This window comes from Schistocerca piceifrons, chromosome 7 (assembly GCF_021461385.2).
Source record: "Schistocerca piceifrons isolate TAMUIC-IGC-003096 chromosome 7, iqSchPice1.1, whole genome shotgun sequence".
In the NCBI taxonomy this organism is placed as follows: domain Eukaryota; kingdom Metazoa; phylum Arthropoda; class Insecta; order Orthoptera; family Acrididae; genus Schistocerca; species Schistocerca piceifrons.
In genome coordinates, this window is record NC_060144.1 from 511,098,792 (window position 1) to 511,120,906 (window position 22,115).

The following is a 22,115-nucleotide window of genomic DNA, read 5'->3' on the forward strand; positions in this document are numbered from 1 at the left end:
AAAATACATCATATCGAAAAATGACGTGAGAAAATAACGGCAAAAATAAGAAATTGTGAAACTAGTAAGGTTATGAGGCCAAGTAAAATTGGGCCTAACATTGAGATATAAACCGTAGTTCTAAAGCAGAGCAGTTTGTGACGATACATATTCAACATTACTATATCACACATTATTGGATACGTAAAGGTGCCAAAACATTGTTCTCGCTATTATATACATGCCTCTAATATTGACAAATACATAGAAACGCATCACATACTTCGAGGAGAGGTATATGGTAAGCAACAGCAGAACTAAGGAAGGAATTAGTATAAATTATTGTATGCGCACCGAGTAACAGATGAACTATTTATTAATAATAAACACGGTTTCAATAGATACAAATGTAGGGAGGGGCAGGAAACAAATAATACTTGCGATATGAAGTGAAGGAGCCATTGCTGTTCATACAGTGTAACAGAGACATTACAAGTATACTGTTGTCTCGATGTAACATACGTTATAAGCTTACAACAACTGTAAAAACCCTTTGGTAGCTGATCACTGTAAATCTAAATTGTCAAAGACAAGAGCCGTTAAGTCCCATAGTGCTCAGAGCCATTTGAACAAGAACCGTTAAAAATGAAAAAGATTACGCACGGCAAAGACAGGCAGCAAAGGGTCGGAGGTTGCATTAAAATGAAAAAGCAACATCGAAATACAATGCACAGAGCCTAACATAACACCTTTTTAAAATTCTGCAGGAAAATCCTGCTTTTCAACTCAGTTTGTTCATTTAGCACACATTCTGGTCGCTTAATAAAACCGATATAAATTTCCATTTCTTCATATACATTCATTAATATACCTTTACTAGTAACATTTAAAACTTCTACTGTATTAGGGCCGTTCGCAGTATATTTGTTAGCAGTAAGTGATTGCTGAACGAAGATTTGTTACTGGTACTAATATTCCTATGTTCCCTCAGTATAGTTCCAAAATTTCTCTCCGTTTTTCCCATGTAATTTTTTCAGTCATCACAACTGACATTATAGATCCTAGATTGCTTCATTACGTCAGCGTTGTGGGTATCATGGCGTAGAATCTGTCAATTTGATATTGTGTGCGAAAACTTGTCTGTACCTTCGTATGACGGAAAGCCTTAGCTGTCTCATCAGAAACGCGTCCATAGTATAGCAACGTAGCGTAGTTGACTTTTTCGTTAGGCTCTTCCTTTGTTTGTGTTATATTACCTACATTATTTTCTGAAGAGGTGTTCAGTCTTTTAATGTGCATAGCTGAAACCATTCTACTATCATAACCGTTTCTACAAGTTATTTCCTTAACATGTCTAATTTTTTACTCACTTCCTTATTATCAGGAGGAATGTTTGACAGCTACTTATCATTGCTTGAAAAAAGGTACGTTTATGTAAAACAGGATGACATGAGTCGTTATGGATGATGGTATCGGTTGTCGTTGGCTCACGATGGATGCCAAACTTATGTGTATACCCCTTAAGTTTATTATTTTCAAATCTAGAAAACTAATAGTTTTATCTTAATGTGAGGTGTGTAAAGTTTATTTATACATGGCGATGTATGCAGACAATGTACTGCTTTTCCACGTCGGTTTTACAGGTGCATGACAAATACGCTTAGTCAAAATTAGTTAATCGTACAATTAAATAAGCATCGCATTACAGCCTACTACGGACTATATTTACATTTATTAAGCATCTGGAGGTTGTGGATCCCCACAATTTTATGAAATATCTATGTTATTTACGCCACCGGCGTCTCTGTGGTAGGTAGGTGGCTGTCCCTCCCTATTCACTATGAAGAGGTTGTATTCATTTACCGTTAAGTAATAGTTTTCCTCTGTCGTCAGGTCTGAGTTCCACATGGGGGATTTTGCTTTTGATATCGGTTAGAATGAGCAGTCTTTTTCTTTCTGAATGTCGTTCTATGTCCTTTATTTCGCCTAAGAAGGGTTCTGTATCATACGAGTATGAGCGTATTAAACGACATGAGCTATATAAATTCTGTCCGTCTGTTATTTCTGCTGTGGCGATGTGTTCAGAGCAAAACTGGGTTTTTTGTGTTACTGTGGGGTTTTTATTAATGCTTTCACATTTGGTGTTTCTGCTATTGTGATGTAACGTAAGGAGAGCCCTGGAATCTTCCCGCCTCGCAGAAAGAGTTCCTGAAGGCAGGCGATGTCTGCTTTTGTTTCATCTAAGAGCCTACCTAATTCCGTATTTACAAGGGTACAATCCTGGCATTTTAGTTGCATTACCTTCAGAGTCTCTAGTGAAGGAAAAACACTTTCTGGTTTCCTTAAAATCCAAAAGCACATGTCCGTGTGCCCTCACGAAGTTCTTGTATACTTTCCCTAGGTTTAGGCCCTCTCCCCTTCGCGCACATGCCTCCCCTAAAAGCTTGCATAGTTCTTTGCGGTTCTTTGGGAGATTTTAAACCTTTAGGATCATCATGTTAGTTGTTCTGTAATTGGGAAGCAGATTTTATTCCTGTTTTCATGCTTAGCAGGACCCCTTTGGTCGTCATCGGCTGCACCCTTACAGCACAGGCGTACATCGATGACGTTCTACGCCCCATTTTGTTGCCCTTCATGGCAAGCCATCGTGGGCTTATATATCAGCAAGACAATGCCCTCCCTCACACGTCGAGTGTTTCTACTGGTTGTCTTCATACTTACCAAACCCTGCCTTGGCCAGCAAGTTCGCCAGCTCTCTCCCCAACTGAGAACGGTTGGGGCGTTATGGGCAGGGCCATCCAACCAACTGTGGGTTTTGACGATCTAACGCGCCAGTTGGGCACAATCTGCCACGATATCCCTTAGGAGGGCATCCAACAACTATATCAATCAATGCCCAGCCGAATAACTGCCTGCATAAGGGCCAGAGATAAACCACCGTGTTATTGACCTCAATTTGTTAAGCTCCTTCTCTTGATCAAGTCACCCAACTTTGGTGAAATTTGTAATCATTTGTTTGTACGTACAGGAACATCAAATCTGCCGATGTCCGTCCCATTTGGATAATTTCCTCATGGTGCACAGTATTTTTAATTTTTTTTATTTTTTTATTACTCAAGGAGTATTTTATTTGAAGCTGATTTGAAAGCTTGTAATTAACAATGTTAACTTTAGTAACTTCAAACTGAATTAATACTGAATAATTAAATTTCGAAATAAATATAATACATAATAAGTAACCAAGTTCCTCGACAAATAACGAAACCTTAATCTCTTATGCCAGATTCATATTCGAACACACGCTCTGGATATGACCGTACAGACCACCTCATCAGTATCGTTAAAACTATACGAAATGTACAGAATTAAAATTTCAACTTTATTGGATCATGTTGTGAATTGGACGCCCATATCAAGCGGTCAAGTACATGCTGAAAGGAGGGCTATTGACTAGTTTCAGTACAGATCCTCTCTTCTGCAGAAAGAGTGTTGTGGTGTAGCCTACTTTTTAAGGGACATTAGCGTACATTTTTAGAATGCTGGAAACTTGGTGTCCAAAAATCTCCACTTTTCCTCGAGTTTCAACATCTAAAACATTGCTTCATTCGTTGAAAATGGCCTTCGAAAACAGATATTTGCTCGACAGCTTTTCAAATGAAGAAAAGAGATGCTAACAGAATATGTTAATGACGACAAGTGCTGACTTACGTCATCTGTAATGAGCGTTTTCCACTACTTGCGTCAAGCGTCATTGTCAAGTGTGGAAACAGCGAAACGACCTCAACTTTTATGCATTGGTGATGCTCCAGTTTGGGAAAAAACCACACACTAGTTTTTTTAGTGTCAAAATATACACCGTATTTTCTTGGAAGCGGAAATTACCGTTTACTTATCTAAAGATATCCACAAGGTTTTCTAGTTTGCGAACGTGCCCATTATCAGTTATGACGGCTCGGTCGGTGGACGGGCAAGCGACGGCACGACAGACGTGGCTTGGCTACAACTCGGCCGCACTGCTGGGTGCGAAGTACTCTATACTGAGCGAGTGGCCGCCAGTTCAGGTAAGCTGAGCTCTTTGGCGACTTCGCTCAAATACCGTTGTGCGTACAGTCGTTTCACAAGCTACGGCTTTCGCCGCATCGCATCACGCGTTAATGATTGCATTTGGAACTTTTGGGTGATTATATGTTACTTATCCGGTAATTATTAATTATATAAAATGAAGCTGGATCTGAAAAAGGTTGCACAAACATCCAATCATATCTTGTAAAGATTTCAAAGGGGTACAAACGTTGACAATTTGTTTTAAATATGCAAAAACCTAAAACTGCATTTCACAAAAGAAAACCGAAAAGTACTTTCCTAACATGAAAACCCTCCGCTCTCCTTCCCCCGATTCCTTAAAGAATCTAAATTCATGTAAAGAACAGCTTCACACGTCCAATTACTTCGCAAATGAATGAATAGGTTGAATATTTGACGTTAATGAGAAGACATTTCAATTTTTACGTCATCATATCTCCTGAACTGTTGGTCGGATAATGGTACAGTCTTGCATATGGATTGAATGGTATATGTGGATACTATCTGCAAAATGTGTTGTGAATAGAGTTAGCGGCAAGTAAGTAATAAATTTAAACTTCATGCCTGATGCTGAAGTTTTACTAAATGAACATCGCAAATGCAGTAAGCGATAAACTTTTATCTTTTCATTATTTTGTTATTAACTTTTACTTAGGGTGCTTTTCAGGATAGGGGAAGAGAACTCACCGGACTACACCCACTCCTTAACGTGAGCAAGAACTGAAACTATGGTAATTCTTTAAATAGAATACAAAATTATTTTAAAAATTTGAGGCAACCTGGGAAATTCACGTTTACGATACCCGCTGCTTGTACCAAGTTAAATTGATGATATCCATGTCTTCTGGTACTTCACTTTTTCTTTGTCAAGCACTGTGTTTAAAGAATGTTGCCTGACAAGTTTTCTTCCGTGTCCTGTAAATTATTCTACGTGAAAATCAACTAAGGGAGGAGGGGAGCGGTCTAGAGTCACTTGCCAAACCTGAAGACGAATATGCAAAGTGAAGCTTCATTACCAAGTACTTTCTTAGACCACTTCTGAAGAAATTTGATGTTTTTATGTTAAGTCTCATTTTTTTATACAGCATAAAATACAGAGGAATTTTGTAATGACGACCCTAAGGTCGTGAAATAAGATGAGGATTTTTTAAAAAATGTCTGTATTAAGACAGTTTTGAAGCTAGAATTACGAAATTTGGTACATGGTTTCTCGGTCACAAAAAGATACGTTATTCAGAATTTTTGGAAATTCAACACAAAAAGCGGTGAAAATTAATTATTGAAGAAGTACTAAAACGCTTTAAAGCTTCGTTTCTGAAAACTTGTATTTGACTTCCTAGTTAGAGATAAAAACATATATGTTTCAGTGTTTTTAGAAATTCAACCCCTAAGGTGGTGAAACATAGGATACAAATTTTTATGAAAATATTTCGTTATATCGGTTAGAAATAAAGAACTGTCTTCTTTTTAATCGGGCCCACAGCATAGAATACGTCATAAGATAATATTTTGTAATGAATAATTCCAAGTAAGCTGCTAATGGTTTAATTAGTTAGCTTTATTTTTTACTACAAGATTATTTGGGCTATAGCACCGTTCTCAAGTAAACCTGTAGATGTTCCATTTGGCGAGTATACATTTATAAAAAATGTACAGAAAGGTCAGTTTGCATACATTCTTATATGTAGTTGGAATAGATGCCCATATTGCATAATTGAGTAAACTGTCAAGTGTATTTGTTGATAGGTCGCTATAACCAAAGTTTTGTTTGTATGGAATATTTTTGAGAAATACTTTTGACAGCTGGAATGACAGTTTATTCTCTTAGATTGTTTATGTTTACAGAACAATCTTCGCTAGCCAGGAATGTTAGTTGCATTTCATTACTATTATAATTTTGTTATCATTTGTATCTATGGCATCTTTCGTTTTCTATCTACTCTGAATTTTATCTGTTTTCGTTTTCCAAAACGTTACTAAAATGTTCTGGGTAAGTTATGTGTTTGAGATAGATTTGTTCATTAATGATATAGTTTGGATAATTTTTTGTCCATGTATATATTTATAATTCTCTGAATATGTCCATGGTATGTCCTTTCGTTTTCTATGTAAAACCTGTAACGTATTTTTGATATGTTCTGCTGCTTGGTTTTGGCTTTTGAGCTGCTGGTAAAAGCTTGATTGATTGCTGTCGCAATTTCTTGTGTGTTCTTTGAATCTAATGATAAAATTTCTTCCTGTTTGACCGTTATAGGATTTTTCGCGGAGCGATTTCATCTCAAATCATACAGATCAAGATACCATAGATACAAATGATAACACCATTATAATAGCAATGAAACGCAACTCACATCACTGACTAGCAAAGACTGCACTGTAAACACAAAGCACATACGAAAATAAGCTGTCATTCTAGCTGTCAAAAGTGTTTCGCAAAAATATTCTATACGAACAAAACTTTGATTATAAAAATCTGTCAACAAACAGACAGTCGAGAGTTTAATCACTGATGCAATATGGGCATCTGTTCCAACTAGATGTGAGCATGAATGTGAACTAACCTTTCTGTACGACTTTTATAAATGTAAGTGTACTCACCAAATGTAACATCTACAGGTTTACTTGACAATGGCGTTAAAGCCGAAATAAGCTTGTAGTAAAGAAGGATCACTAATAAATCATTAGCGGCTTACCTGGAATTAGTCATTACAAAAAGTAATAAAGTGTTATGGGATGAAAATTTCCACGGAAATCACCACAAGAACTCAAAATCCGGGATTAAAAACCCTCCGATTCCAGCTATCAGAACTGTCTTTTGGCCAGAAGTACACTCCTGGAAATGGAAAAAAGAACACATTGACACCGATGTGTCAGACCCACCATACTTGCTCCGGACACTGCGAGAGGGCTGTACAAGCAATGTTCACACGCACAGCACAGCGGACACACCAGGAACCCCGGTGTTGGCCGTCGAATGGCGCTAGCTGCGCAGCATTTGTGCACCGCCGACGTCAGTGTCAGCCAGTTTGCCGTGGCATACGGAGCTCCATCGCAGTCTTTAACACTGGTAGCATGCCGCGACAGCGTGGACGTGAACCGTATGTGCAGTTGACGGACTTTGAGCGAGGGCGTATAGTGGGCATGCGGGAGGCCGGGTGGACGTACCGCCGAATTGCTCAACACGTGGGGCGTGAGGTCTCCACAGTACATCGATGTTGTCGCTAGTGGTCGGCGGAAGGTGCACGTGCCCGTCGACCTGGGACCGGACCGCAGCGACGCACGGATGCACGCCAAGACCGTAGGATCCTACGCAGTGCCGTAGGGGACCGCACCGCCACTTCCCAGCAAATTAGGGACACTGTTGCTCCTGGGGTATCGGCGAGGACCATTCGCAACCGTCTCCATGAAGCTGGGCTACGGTCCCGCACACCGTTAGGCCGTCTTCCGCTCACGCCCCAACATCGTGCAGCCCGCCTCCAGTGGTGTCGCGACAGGCGTGAATGGAGGGATGAATGGAGACGTGTCGTCTTCAGCGATGAGAGTCGCTTCTGCCTTGGTGCCAATGATGGTCGTATGCGTGTTTGGCGCCGTGCAGGTGAGCGCCACAATCAGGACTGCATACGACCGAGGCACACAGGGCCAACACCCGGCATCATGGTGTGGGGAGCGATCTCCTACACTGGCCGTACACCACTGGTGATCGTCGAGGGGACACTGAATAGTGCACGGTACATCCAAACCGTCATCGAACCCATCGTTCTACCATTCCTAGACCGGCAAGGGAACTTGCTGTTCCAACAGGACAATGCACGTCCGCATGTATCCCGTGCCACCCAACGTGCTCTAGAAGGTGTAAGTCAACTACCATGGCCAGCAAGATCTCCGGATCTGTCCCCCATTGAGCATGTTTGGGACTGGATGAAGCGTCGTCTCACGCGGTCTGCACGTCCAGCACGAACGCTGGTCCAACTGAGGCGCCAGGTGGAAATGGAATGGCAAGCCGTTCCACAGGACTACATCCAGCATCTCTACGATCGTCTCCATGGGAGAATAGCAGCCTGCATTGCTGCGAAAGGTGGATATACACTGTACTAGTGCCGACATTGTGCATGCTCTGTTGCCTGTGTCTATGTGCCTGTGGTTCTGTCAGTGTGATCATGTGATGTATCTGACCCCAGGAATGTGTCAATAAAGTTTCCCCTTCCTGGGACAATGAATTCACGGTGTTCTTATTTCAATTTCCAGGAGTGTATATTCGGAAGAGACTATGCCTGAATTAAGTCATACAGTCTATGGGAGTGAAGCAGTGAGGGCCAAGGTAGACATCGTGTAGGTTTGATCGTAAGTAAAGCAGACAACAGATTTCGGTTCGTTGGTAGAACGCCGGGGAAATGCTGTCTACATAGGAGATTTCTTACAAAAAATATCCTGTGAACCATACTGGAATATTGCTCAAGTTCAAAAAGGCTCTGAGCACTATGGGACTTAATTTCGGAGGTCATTAGTCCCCTAGAACTTAGAACTACTTAAACCTAACTCACACATCCATGCCCGAGGCAGGATTCGAACCTGCGACCATATCGGTCGCGCGGTTCCAGACTGTAGCGGCTAGAACCGCTCGGCCACCCCGGCCGGCATTGCTCAAGTCTGTGGGACCCGAATGAGGTATGACTAACAGGGGATAATGAACATATACCATTAAATGCTCAGGTGTGGCGATATCTGTTTTATGTAAAGATAATTTCTGGAGTACCCCGACAGTGCGTTCTAGGATCGTTCCCGTTTATAGTGTTTATAAATGATGTAGTTGATTACGCAGGAGCTGTGCGACATTTTCCGCGGACGATTCTGTTGTGTGTAGGAAGCTTCGAACACTAGAGAGTGCTGCGTAATGATGCAAGACCTGCAGAGGATGGATAGTAATTAGTGTAGGAACAGGACTTGACTCTAGACACAAACAACGATAGTGTTCGACAATGTTCCTGGCAGGATTAGATGTACCTCTCGCCATGTGAGGGTAAGTGCAGCATTGGTGAATATGATCGTTGAAGTGGTCCTGGCAATATGGTGGGAGGAGGCATAATGTTGCGTGGGCTTACTGACCCCCAAATCTTGGAACACGATAAACTCACCAGTCAACGTAATTACAACATTGTTGTCCTTCCAGCTCTGGGAACGAGAGCACATTCGGCGAATAGACTAACCCGCCCACTTCCCTAACTTAAATCCCATCGAGCACATGTGGGTTGGGGAGACATACAGCAGCACATCCACATGCCTAAGTGACCATCCAGCTATAATGTCAAACGCGTTGGTGGAGTAATGGAACGCCCTACGTCAAGAACTCCTCACCATCCTTGTGGCCAGCATGTCGTCAGTAGTCATCACACAGCCTATTAACACTTTGCCATCTGGTGACACCGCAGTGGTGTCATGCGCGAAATAGCGGTCAACGACCGGCGGCGACACCACAGTGGTGTCGTGTGCATAGTATCGCTCAGTGGCCAGCGACACCACAGTGGTGTCGTGTGCATAGTATTGCTCAGTGGCCAGTGACACCATAGTGGTGTCGTGTGCATAGTATCGCTCAGTGGCCGGCGACACCACAGTGGTGTCATGTGCATAGTATCGCGTAGTGGCCAGCGACACCACAGTGGTGTCGTGTGCATAGTATTGCTCAGTGGCCAGCGACACCATATTGGTGTCGTGTGCATAGTATCGCTCAGTGGGCGGCGACACCACAGTGGTGTCGTGTGCGTAGTATCGCTCAGTGGCCAGCGACACCACAGTGGTGTTGTGTGCATAGTATTGCTCAGTGGCCAGCGACACCATAGTGGTGTCGTGTGCATAGTATCGCGCAGTGGCCAGCAACAGCACTTTAGTATCGTTTTCATTCTGATGGTGTTTTGTTTAGGTAACAATAAGCTACACACGTCAACAAGTTTTTTGTTTTTATAAGTATTTGTGCCCTTTCATCATGGCAGACGAAAGAGACAATAGGATTATTTACAATGATGCAAGGACGTCGTCTTGTGAGACGTTCCGGACGACTTCACCGATTGGGAAGAAGACAGTGGATATCAAAAAAATGAAAGTGAAGCAGAATCGTCGGAAGATAGTGAAATACGTCTAAGAAGAATTCGGCGAACGCTATGGTTGCCAACTGATACGGGTGAATCAGACGAAGAAGACTATGATTTACTGAGAACCAATAATAAATTTGAAGGATCTCCAGGTCCAAACCATATTTCCCAAAGATACACAGAGCGTCGAGGACATCGTATAATTGTATATTGGGAACGATCTACTTGAATATTTTAGCAATGAAACCAACAAGTATTACAGTCAAAATTGCAATAGAAGGAAACTGGATAAAAAAATGCCAAATTTGTCGACGTTACGGGACCAGAACATAGAAAATGGTTTGGGCTTGCTATCCTTATGGGAATTGTAAAGAAATCAAGGATCGATGATTACTGGTCGACGAATCCCTTGATAGACACACCGATATTTCGCAAAACGATGTCCCGTAACCGATTCAGAGAAATATTACCATTTTTAAATTTTTCCGACAGCAACAATAAACCGCTTTTCAAAGTGCAATTCGTAATTGATTATTTTTCCAAAAAGTTTAAAGAAACGTTTAATCTAAGTCAAAACATCTCAACTGGCGAAGGAATGATACCGTAGCGTGGACAATTAAATTTTAAAGTTTACAGTCCGTTGAAAATTACGAAATATGGCATTCTCATTTGGATGCTGTGTGATTCGGGTACGGGATACATTTCCTTACTCAAGATATATTCCGGTGCTGGACAACCTTTAGCAAAAACAGTGATGAACTATTGACACCTTCTTATGGAAAGTGGCATCACCTCTACACGGATAATTTTTATAACAGTGTAGAACTTGCAGAGAAGTAACTTGAAAAGAAAATTCGAGTTTGTGGAACGATACGGCAAAATAGAGGATTTCCGGTAAAATTAAATAGCGCAAAAGTCAATGTGTTTGAATCTTGTCATCAACGGAAAGGTGACAAGCGGCCAGCGACAAGCCTAGTAATCCTAATTAGCGCTGCCGGCGCCAAGCGAATAAATTTGTACGAGACGTGCGGACGGCAAAGTGTTAAATACTATTTCTCGCCTTTTGTAAGTCTAGGGAATCACCACAAATCGCGGTGACTTCAGTTTAATTACTACCTTTGAATAAAAGTGTCTTTTCTGTTCGCCTCATGGGTATTGCTTTCTGCTATCTTCTACACTGTACAGTAGAAGTTCTTCCCGTATATAGTTCAAATGGTTCAAATGGCTCTGAGCACCATGGGACTTAACATCTATGGTCATCAGTCCCCTAGAACTTAGAACTACTTAAACGTAACTAACCTAAGGACATCACACAACACCCAGTCATCACGAGGCAGAGAAAATCCCTGACTCCGCCGGGAATCGAACCCGGGAACCCGGGTGTGGGAAGTGAGAACGCTACCGCACGACCACGAGCTGCGGACCCAAATGTCATCGAGCTGTGTTACCTCCTACTGACAAAGCAAGCCAAAGGTACTTTTGTCCTTATGTTCTGCACATCAGTGAACCTAGGACTAGCCATCTGGATCGACCTACAGGGGGCAGCCATCGAGTTTTTATAATCACCTCAAAAAATAAAATTTACGCCTTTTTTCAGTTGCTTAATTGCAGTCTTGGGATATGTTGAAACTCCAAATGCACAGTATCTTAGCAAACCGTTAGAGGAGGTAAATCAAGAACGTGCAGCCCACTGACAATGCTGCGCCTATTTCATTGTGTTCCAGGACACCAGGCATGCATCTAAAAGAAACACATAATTCTGTTTTTTGGAGGTGGTTATTAAAACTCGATAGCTGCTCCTCGTAAAGTTAAATGACCACATAAAACAAACAGCACGAAAAGCAGATCCAGATTGAAATTCATTGCGAGTATGCTAAGGTAATGTAATACATCCACGAAGAAAGTGGCTTACAAAACAGTCGTTTGACCGATTCCAGAGTACCCTCATCAGCGCGGTATTCTCAGGTAATACTCACTTCAGTGCGGTAACTGTAACCTCCTCCACCTGTCCACTGCGCTTCCTCCTGCTACTAGTCATCCGGCCGGCGCGCGTACATGATACCGCCGAAATGGTACTCTCTACCGCGAGAGCATTAACACCACACTTCCGCACACTACAAGCGCTGGAACCCGTCTCCCGCTCTCTCCGCGCGCTCTGCACAACAACCCCCTACCCAAAGATTTTACAACGCACAAGCACTATTCTCTTTGCTAGTCGATGCAAATAACAATTCCTTTGGCTTTTTCCAAGTTTCACAGTAAAACACAGATAAATACAATGAAACGTCAACAGACTTCTACCTCAATGTACACATATAGTAAAGAAATGTCCTTACGTATTAAAAGAAAGTATTTAAATTACAAATATTTACATACAATTTAAAAAAATTATATACCCGTAGCAGGTGCCATGCATCCTGCATTTTCGGTGTTACATAACGTCAGGTAAGCTCATGAGTCTGTATTAACAGACGAGGTCGAGAAGATCCAGCGAAGCGCAGCACTTTTCGTCATACGACTGTTAGTAAGCGCGAGAGCGTTATGGAGACGCCCGACAAAATCCAGTAGCAAACGCTACAAGAGGGGCGTTGAGCACCAAGGACAGGCTTACTGTTGAAATTCCGAGAGCTCACTTTCAAAGATGAGTTCGTCAAAATATTAATTTCTCGCATATACGTCTCGCGAAACGCCTACCACGAGAACATCAGAGAAACTAGTACTTGTATGGAGCCTTACCAACAGTCGTTCTTTCAAAGTGTCATTCGGGGGAGGGGGCGGGAAGATAGAGGTACCAGAATTACCTTTCTCCACAACACCGTCAGATGGCCTACGGAGTATAGGTGATCATATCTCAGATTTTCTCGGCTTGAGCCGCGTGGTAGCCGCGAGGTCTTGGGGCGTCCTGCCACGGTTGGCGCGGCTCCTCCCGTCAGAGGTTCGAGTCCTCCCTCGGGCACGGGTATGTGTGTTGTCCTTAGCGTAAGTTAGTTTACGTTAGATTAAGTAGTGTGTAAGCTTAGGGACGATGACTCAACAGTTTGGTCCCATAAGATCTTACCACAAATTTCCAAATTTCTCGGCGTGACTGGTTAATAGGGGGCTTCTGTTGTGGAGCCGAGTTCTTGTTTCCACTTTCTGTACAATATTTCGACGACCTAACCAGGCGTCTTTTTCGGGTGCTTCGAATTTTGCTGTTAAGTGTACTTGCTGTCTGGACTCCGACCAACAGAGAGCTATTGTTGGGCTCACGCCGCTGTTTATAGCCGAGTTTGAGGGACAGCATAATTAAGGAGATTATCGAAATGAAGATGTAAGAAAATCTAATAAACAGGGATGGATGTTTCAATTAAACTAACGCTAGGTGTCCGGTACTCAATTCATTAAAATCTCGGCGACTATCAGATCCATCAGAGTTGTAAAATGCTGACGGAGTTTGCGTTTCACGGAGTATCAGTGGAGGCTCTGTAAAACAAAAGAGCTTCAAAGGAAGCAGTGGACTTCTTGGCTCTAAATAACGACGTGACACCAACAGCAGCTCACAGTCTAGTTGGTCTCAAGACAGCGAGTACACATAATACACTAATAGCCATTAAAATTGCTACACCGCGAGATGACGTGCTACGGACGCGAAATTTAACCGACAAGAAGAAGATGCTGTGATATGCAAATGATTAGCTTTTCAGAGCATTCACGCAAGGTTGGCGCCGGTGGCGACACCTACAACGTGCTGACATGAGGAAAGTTTGCCACCGGTTTCTCATACACAAACAGCAGTTGACCGGCGTTGCCTGGTGAAACGTTGTTGTGATGCCTCATATATGGAGGAGAAATTCGTATCATCACGTTTCCGACTTTGATAAAGGTCGGATTGTAGCCTATCGCGATTGCGGTTTATCGTATCGCGACATTGCTGCTCGCGTTGGTCGAGATCCAGTCACTGTTAGCAGAATATGGAATCGGTGGGTTCAGGAGAGTAATATGGAACGCCGTGCTGGATCCCAGCGGCCTCCTATCACTAGCAGTCGAGATGACAGGCATCTTATCCGCAAGGCTGTAACGGTTGGCGCAGCCACGTCTCGATCCCTGAGTCAACAGATGCGGACGTTTGCAATACAACAACCATCTGCACGAACAGTTCGACGACGTTTGCAGCAGCATGGACTATCAGCTCGGAGACCATGGCTGCGGTTACCCTTGACGCTGCATCACAGACGAGAGCGCCTGCGATGGTGTACTCAACGACGAACCTGGCTGCACGAATGGCAAAACGTCATTTTTTCGGATGAATCCGGGTTCTGTTTACAGCATCATGATGGTCGCATCCGTGTTTGGCGACATCGCGGTGAACGCACATTGGAAGCGTGTATTCGTCATCGCCATAGTGGCGTATCACCCGACGTGATAGTATGGGGTGCCATTGGTTACACGTCTCGGTCACCTCTTGTTCGCATTGATGGCACTTTGTACTGTGGGCGTTACATTTCAGATGTGTTACGACCCGTGGCTCTCCCCTTCATTCGATCCCTGCGAAACCCTACATTTCAGCAGGATAATGCACGACAGCATGTTGCAGGTCCTGTATGGGCCTTTCTGGATACAGAAAATGTTCGACTGCTGCCCTGGCCAGCACATTCTCCAGATCTCTCACCAAATGAAAACATCTGGTCAATGGTGGCCGAGCAACTGGCTCGTCACAATACGCCAGTCACTACTCTTGATGAACTGTGGTATCGTGTTGAAGCTGCATGGGCAGCTGTACCTGTACACGCCATCCAAGCTCTGTTTGGCAATGCCCAGGCGTATCAAGGCCGTTATTACGGCCAGAGGTGGTTGTTCTGGATACTGATTTCTCAGGATCTATGTACTCAAATTGCGTGAAAATGTAATCACATGTCAGTTCTAGTATAATATATTTATCCAATGAATACCCATTTATCATCTGCATTTCTTCTTGGTGTAGCAATTTTAATGGCCAGTAGTGTAGCTTACCTCGTAGCATCTGAAGAGGATGGCTGGGTTGGTCGAAATACCATGCAGAACATGGAAACAACAACTCGGCTTCACACCCGGAAGCTCACTATTAACAGATGATCGCATAAATGTAGACTTTATGTTTACACGCACAGTCACGGAGAATCAATCGTTACACCTGAAAAAGTAATTTCCCAGTAAATAGCAGAGAAAGTGGCAGAAAATGTGTTAAATGTCACATCACCTGGACTATCAAACCTGATCATGTTGTTCTTATATTTCTCCTCTTGCGGTCGACATTCAGCCACCGTTGCTGAAGTTTCCTCAGGACTTTTGGTCACTTATCGACTCGTCTTAACTCAGATAAAATGACGATGTGGGCTGGCTGTAGTAGCCAAACATTTCACACTGGCTTTGCAGGGGGACACATACATTTTGAGCAAACGTGGCGAACGTTCTCTTCACTCGCATCGCGGTATCGCGACTCTTATAGATGTGTCTGTAGCAACTGAAGATCTGATAATCATTTGGAAGTAGTAGAGCGTTACTTTGATCAAAGCATCTGCGGCTATTGGCATTAAAGATTGATAAATGATCCCAGACCAGACAGAGTCACTCACCTGCTGATCTCCTTTCCTTTGAAGACGTAGACTGCCAAATTCTTCTCCTACTAGTAAGGTCGTGTAGATTTTATAGCATTAATAAAAGAGAACAGGTGACAGGTACAGTCAGTGAGAGCCCTTTCAAGAAGTTATTATCACAACACGTTATATTAAACTCCTGATATTCCGCAAAATTATATTTATTTGGCCACGAACCGACATCACACTCCTCATGCCACCTTCAGGTGATAGACAACCGAATGTCGTAAACACAGATAAATATGATATGCGACTTACACAGATATTATTTGTACAGAAAGATACTGAAATGGGAGTGTTGACAAAGTGTAACATTACATTTTTGTCCCACAGAAATAATTACGTAAACAAAAAAAGGCTGTGCAAACGAAGTTTTTATGTGGAGGTGCATTTAACAACAGATGAGATATAAAATGAATTTAAAGTCTGAATCTAGTATTTGTAACGAAAACTTAATTTAACAAAGGGGAAAATGGACACTGAGTATTTGTAAAGAAAACTTAATTTAACAAAGGGGAAAATGGACACTGAGTCATCGTTTAATACTAGGCTGGCATTCTGTGTCATCTGTTTGATGATTTCCAGTAGAGTCATCTTCCTGCTTTTAACAGAATGTAAAATTTCACATTCTACATTGTATGAACGATTTTCTGCTAAAAGATACTCAGCAAAATTTGAATCTTTCTTACTTAGTTTCCAGCTTCTCTAATGTTCACGTAGCCGAATCGCCTTAGCTCTGCCTGGCTGACCAATACACAGTTTTTTACGCTGTTTAGATGTGATAATTTCATGTACATAGCTCCATACCACGGGTTTCAATTTGTGTTCCTATTGGACAGAAATCTGATATGCCATTGGTGTTAAAAAATGAAGATCTATAGTTCTTTATAAGAGCCTGCTGTGGACTGACAGTTGGATATGAGAAACTTATTTTTCAGTCGTTTCATGAGTTGGATCACGCACCCCACGCTATGCTGCACAACGCTATAGTTTCCATTCATGGCATTATTTGGCTGGAATTACTATCTCTCGGTAATCCAACATTATATTGACAGCTTTCATCATACTGCCAATAAACGAGAAACATAACATCTTCTGGGGCCTCTAGTTGGCTGATCACATGCGTGGACACGGCCTAACGGCTCAGAAGATTTTACATTCAATAATAACCAGGAAAGCCCGAAAACTTAGAGAAATTTACATCTTCCTTTATTTCATTTCCAGGAGGACCAGTCGATGCGGACGATCCAAGTGGCAAGGAGTCGCAGGCATACAGCAGTGACTTTGCGGAACAGGCTTCTTTTCACGTGGAAATATGTTACTGGATGAAAAGCGTGTGACTGGTGAGCTTCGTGGGTAGGAAGTGTACTAGAAGGGAGTGAACTAGTGGAATGATACGTGGATACTATCATTGTGATCGGTAAATCGGCACACATTTTGGCTGCGATCGCCATCGTTCACTAGCGGGTTTGTGAAGACCGTTGTGTAACTCGTATTAATGTTCCTGGCCGCCTAGTACCGTGGCAGTGACATCAGCGACTCTTGGTGGTGGACAGTGATGTATGACTTGTGCATGGCCAGGAAACGCCCACGCACTGAAGGACTGCGATGGGCACTGGTGACGTCGGCAGCGTTGCTGGTCTGCTTCTGCGTGCACCGCACGTGGTACACACGGTCGGTCTTCTGGGAAGACGACGTGGCGGCGGCGAGCGCGCCTTACGCGTATCGCTTCTCCAGCAACAACCATCCTTTCCCTGGCGTCGCGCTGTCCGAGGTGAGCGTGAAGTGCTTACCACGTGGCGCCGCGACCGTGCGCGCTGGCGGCCGCCTGGGGAACCTCATCATGGAGTTCCTCTCCCTCTGGACGGCTGCGCGCCTCCACAACCTCACCGCCTTCGCCCCGCCGCAGCTGCGCGATCGCCTCCACGAGGTAGGACGCTTTGCGTTTGTTTTTCAGACAGATGGAGAGTAAATGGAGTGCATCCCACGGTCTAGAGGTATCGTCGTTCACTCTGTCCCGAAAATTCTGGAGTCCCGGATCTGACTCCAGCCACTGCAGCAGACCAACACTTGATCTCGTATTTTAAGGAGGGGAAAGTACACTTTAAAATATCAACCTCATGGATTCCCCCTATCCCCACCAAAGCCATCCACCCCCACCGTCCCGCCCAGCCTCCACAGGCCGTCCTTCTCCTTCAAGAGTCCCGCCGCCTCTACCGCTCTTTTCTACGCACTCGTGACTGGGATACACTTAACCGCCACCGGCAATTACAACGACACATCCGCAACCTGCTTACTGCGGAGAAACGCTGTGCCTGGCGCCAGACATGTACACAACTCAACACCACGCTCCCCATAAACTCTTCCAAGTATTGGTCTGTTTTCCACCGCCTTACTGGGAACCGCCCCACCCCTCAGTACCCTATCCTCCTTAATGGCCGTCCCTTTCCTGACAACCTCAGTAAGGCCAACCACTTTGCCTCTCACCTCTCGGATGTTTTTTCCATCCCAGATGATCCCCACTTTGATTATTCCCTCTTCCCTGACATCATGGACCGTACGAATACCTCTGTTCCTCCCCTTGCTCCTAGCTTCCAGTACTTGGACCACACACCACCATCTGAACTTAACACTCCCATCACTACAAAGGACATCAGCCTCACACTCCGCACTAAACGCAACACTGCTCCCGGCCACGACTACGTTACCTACCGCCACCTCAAACACTGCCCTCCCTCCTTCCTTTCAATCCTTGCCACCCTCTACAATGTCATCCTTGGCACTGGCTTCTATCCCGACCTGTGGAAAACCTCCCGCATCCTGATGTTCTCCAAACCCAACAAGCCTCCATCTGATGCCTCTTCCTATCGTCCTATCTGTGTCACATCGGTGTTCAGCAAGCTCTTGGATTCCATCCTTTCTCGGGGCATCAATCACCACCTCCACCAAAACCACCTCCTCCCAAACACCCAATGTGGCTTTCGACCTTCCTTCTCTGCTGATGACCAACTCCTCCGCCTCACTCATCTCCTCTCCCTCCAGCTTAACTCCTGTCGCTCCGCCATTTTTGTCTCCCTTGACCTCGAAAAGGCCTACGACCATGTCTGGCATCCCGGTCTCCTGTTTAAACTCCAAACCTACGCCCTTCCTATCAACTACATCCGTCTGGTGGCCTCCTTCCTCTCCCACCGCCCCTCCTATGTTACCATCCATAATGCCAATTCCCACACCTTCTACCCCTCTGCAGGTTTGCCCCAGGGCTCTGTCCTCTCCCCTCTCCTCTACCTCCTGTACACGGCAGATATGCCCCAACCCCCCACCCCCCTCCAGTACACCTCTTGCAATATGCTGATGACACCGCATTCCTCGCCCTCGCTCCTACCCTCCAACGGTGCCAACGCCTTCTCCAGAATCACCTTGACCTTTTTGCTGCATGGTGTAACCAGTGGCTCCTGAAACTCAACCCTTCCAAGACCCAGGCAATCATCGTAGGTCATACCACTCGCTCCTTCCAGCTCCTGGATTTCTCCCTTACTGTCTGTGCCTGTCCTGTCCGCCTCACCCCCACCCTCACCTACCTTGGCCTCACCATTGACCGTCCCCTCAGCTGGATCCCTCATCTCCGCTCCATTCAATCCAAAGCCCACAACTGCCTCCGACTCCTCAAACTCCTCTCTGGCCGGACATTGGGGTTGCACCCCTCTACCATCCTCCACACCTACAAATCCTTAATCCGTCCCATCCTCTATTATGCCAGTCCTGCCTGGATATCTGCCCCCCCCCCCCAATTCTATAAGTCCCTCCAGATCCTTAAGCGTCTTGCACTCCACCTCGCCTTCCATATACGCCTCCCGTCCCCCACGCGGATCCTCTATGATCTCATTCCTTTCCCCCATCTGCTCCTATTCCTCGAACATATCCGCATCCTCTACACCTCCCGCCGTCTTGAACCCCCTCACCCCCTGGTTGCTCCTCTCCTCTCCCATCCCCGCCCCCTGCCATGTCTTCACCGTTGTGTCCCCCCTACCCTCCATCTCTACACCCTACATCTCCTTTCCCAAGGTGGCTTCCATCAACTCCCCCTCCCAGATGATGCCCTCTCTCCCTCCATTTATCCCTCCTATCAACTCTGATCCTCACTCCCCCTCCTTTCCTCTGTCTTTTCCCTGGGCTCCCTCTTCCCCCCTTCCATCCTGTTTTCTCCCCACTAAACCTCTCCCTACCTCCCTTCTCACCCCCCCCCCGAGTCCTTTTGTATCCCCCTCCTCTGCCTACCCCACTCCCTGTCGCATCTGCCCAGCGCCCCCCACCCCTCTTATGGGGCCTCATCCTCCATCAGCTCCTTTCCCCGCTCCCCCTTTTTTATTTTCCCATCATCTGTCCAGTTTACCCCCACCTGCTCTCGGCTATGGTATGTCACATTTGCCAACTTTTTAGTGCAGTGTTCCAGTGACCGTTCAGTGTTGTTCATCTTTCTCGTGTTGCGAACAGAAACCATGCTGTCGCTGGGTGTGAATTTTATGTCTTTTGCGAACAGAAACCAGACTGTCGCCGTGTTTTTTTTAATTGTCTGTCTACTGTTTTACCTGTCTACTTTGTATGTATTTTCTTAGCGTCATCATCCCTCTGTTCTTTGTTTTAAGTTCCACGATTTCTTTTCGCCATGTTACTCTAAGTCTCCGATTCTATCGCTTGTTTTTATTATTTATTCTCTTCATCTTTCTAACAAAGTCTGTAGGCTGATGAGTGGCATACTAAGCTGCTGCCAGCCTGCCCCCTTCAGGGGGAATTGAAATTCAATAAAGGAAAAAAAAAAGGATTCCCCCTCCCCCCCACCTTGGCTTTCGGGTCCTTTCCTTCTCCTCTCCACTGCCCCCCCTACTACACGTTCTCCTGGCTTCCCCCTACCATCTCCTTCCTCCCTTTTCTTCCCCCCTACTCCCCTTTCTTCCCCCCTCCTCCCTTTTCTTGTCCCCTTCGGTGCGCTGATTTTTAACGTTTTCCTTGTGGTGTCCTTGTTGTTCCAGTGCTGGGTGCAGTGCTGCCTTCCATCAGCACCAACAGTGTCACCAGCATTGTTCATTTGTGTTCCCACTGTGGTGTTTCTTTGTTATCGTGTCGACTCACAGTGTTCATTCTCAGTATGTGTGTGTGGCTCTTGTCTATGTTGTTTTTAAATCTACCATTTATACACATCCATCTTTGTTCTTGTTGATTCATCACTTTATACCATTCTATGTTATGTGCAGCAAGCAGTAAAGGAAACAAAAGAAAAATTCGGAGTAGGTATTAAAATTCATGGAGAAGAAATAAAAACTTTGAGGTTCGCCGATGACATTGTAATTCTGTCAGAGACAGCAAAGGACTTGGAAGAGCAGTTGAATGGAATGGACAGTGTCTTCAAAGGAGGATATAAGATGAACATCAACAAAAGCAAAACAAGGATAATGGAATGTAGTCTAATCAAGTCGGGTGATGCTGAGGGAATCAGATTAGGAAATGAGGCACTTAAAGTAGTAAAGGAGTTTTGCTATTTGGGGAGCAAAATAACTGATGATGGTCGAAGTAGAGAGGATATAAAATGTAGGCTGGCAATGGCAAGGAAAGCGTTTCTGAAGAACAGAAATTTGTTAACATCGAGTATAGATTTAAGTGTCAGGAAGTCATTTCTGAAAGTATTTGTATGGAGTGTAGCCATGTATGGAAGTGAAACATGGACGATAAATAGTTTGGACAAGAAGAGAATAGAAGCTTTCGAAATGTGGTGCTACAGAAGAATGCTGAAGATTAGATGGGTAGATCACATAACTAATGAGGAAGTATTGAATAGGATTGGGGAGAAGAGAAGTTTGTGGCACAACTTGACCAGAAGAAGGGATCGGTTGGTAGGACATGTTCTGAGGCATCAAGGGATCACCAATTTAGTATTGGAGGGCAGTGTGGAGGGTAAAAATCGTAGAGGGAGACCAAGAGATGAATACACTAAGCAGATTCTGAAGGATGTAGGTTGCAGTAGGTACTGGGAGATGAAAAAGCTTGCACAGGATAGAGTAGCATGGAGAGCTGCATCAAACCAGTCTCAGGACTGAAGACCACAACAACAGCAATGTTATGTGTTCTTTTCTCATTTGACTATGTTTGTTTTCTATAACTGTCTTAGCTGAAGAGCAGCGTATTGTGCCACTGCCAGCCTGCCCCATTTTGGGGAGTGAAATTACAATAAAGAAAAAAAAGGATAGACCCTAAGCGAAAATTTGGGCCACAATTCCATTAGTACCAGTAAGTTCTGATCTTCTGAAAGAACGCACGTTAAACTTCCGCCCGCACGTCAGTTTGTCACTCGCTCCACCTCACTGGA

General features: G+C 44.4%; 1 protein-coding gene across 1 annotated transcript in view; it reads left to right on the top strand.

Annotated features, from left to right (window-relative positions):
- The first annotated feature begins 3,977 nt into the window (after positions 1 to 3,977).
- LOC124805335 (galactoside alpha-(1,2)-fucosyltransferase 2-like) overlaps positions 3,978 to 22,115 on the top strand; it is a 107,783-nt gene continuing 89,645 nt past the window's right edge. The window contains exons 1-2 of the mRNA XM_047265855.1: positions 3,978 to 4,040; positions 16,982 to 17,687. Coding sequence (XP_047121811.1) covers positions 17,316 to 17,687 — 372 coding nt within the window. The 5' untranslated portion in view covers positions 3,978 to 4,040; positions 16,982 to 17,315. The remainder of the gene's footprint in view (positions 4,041 to 16,981; positions 17,688 to 22,115) is intronic.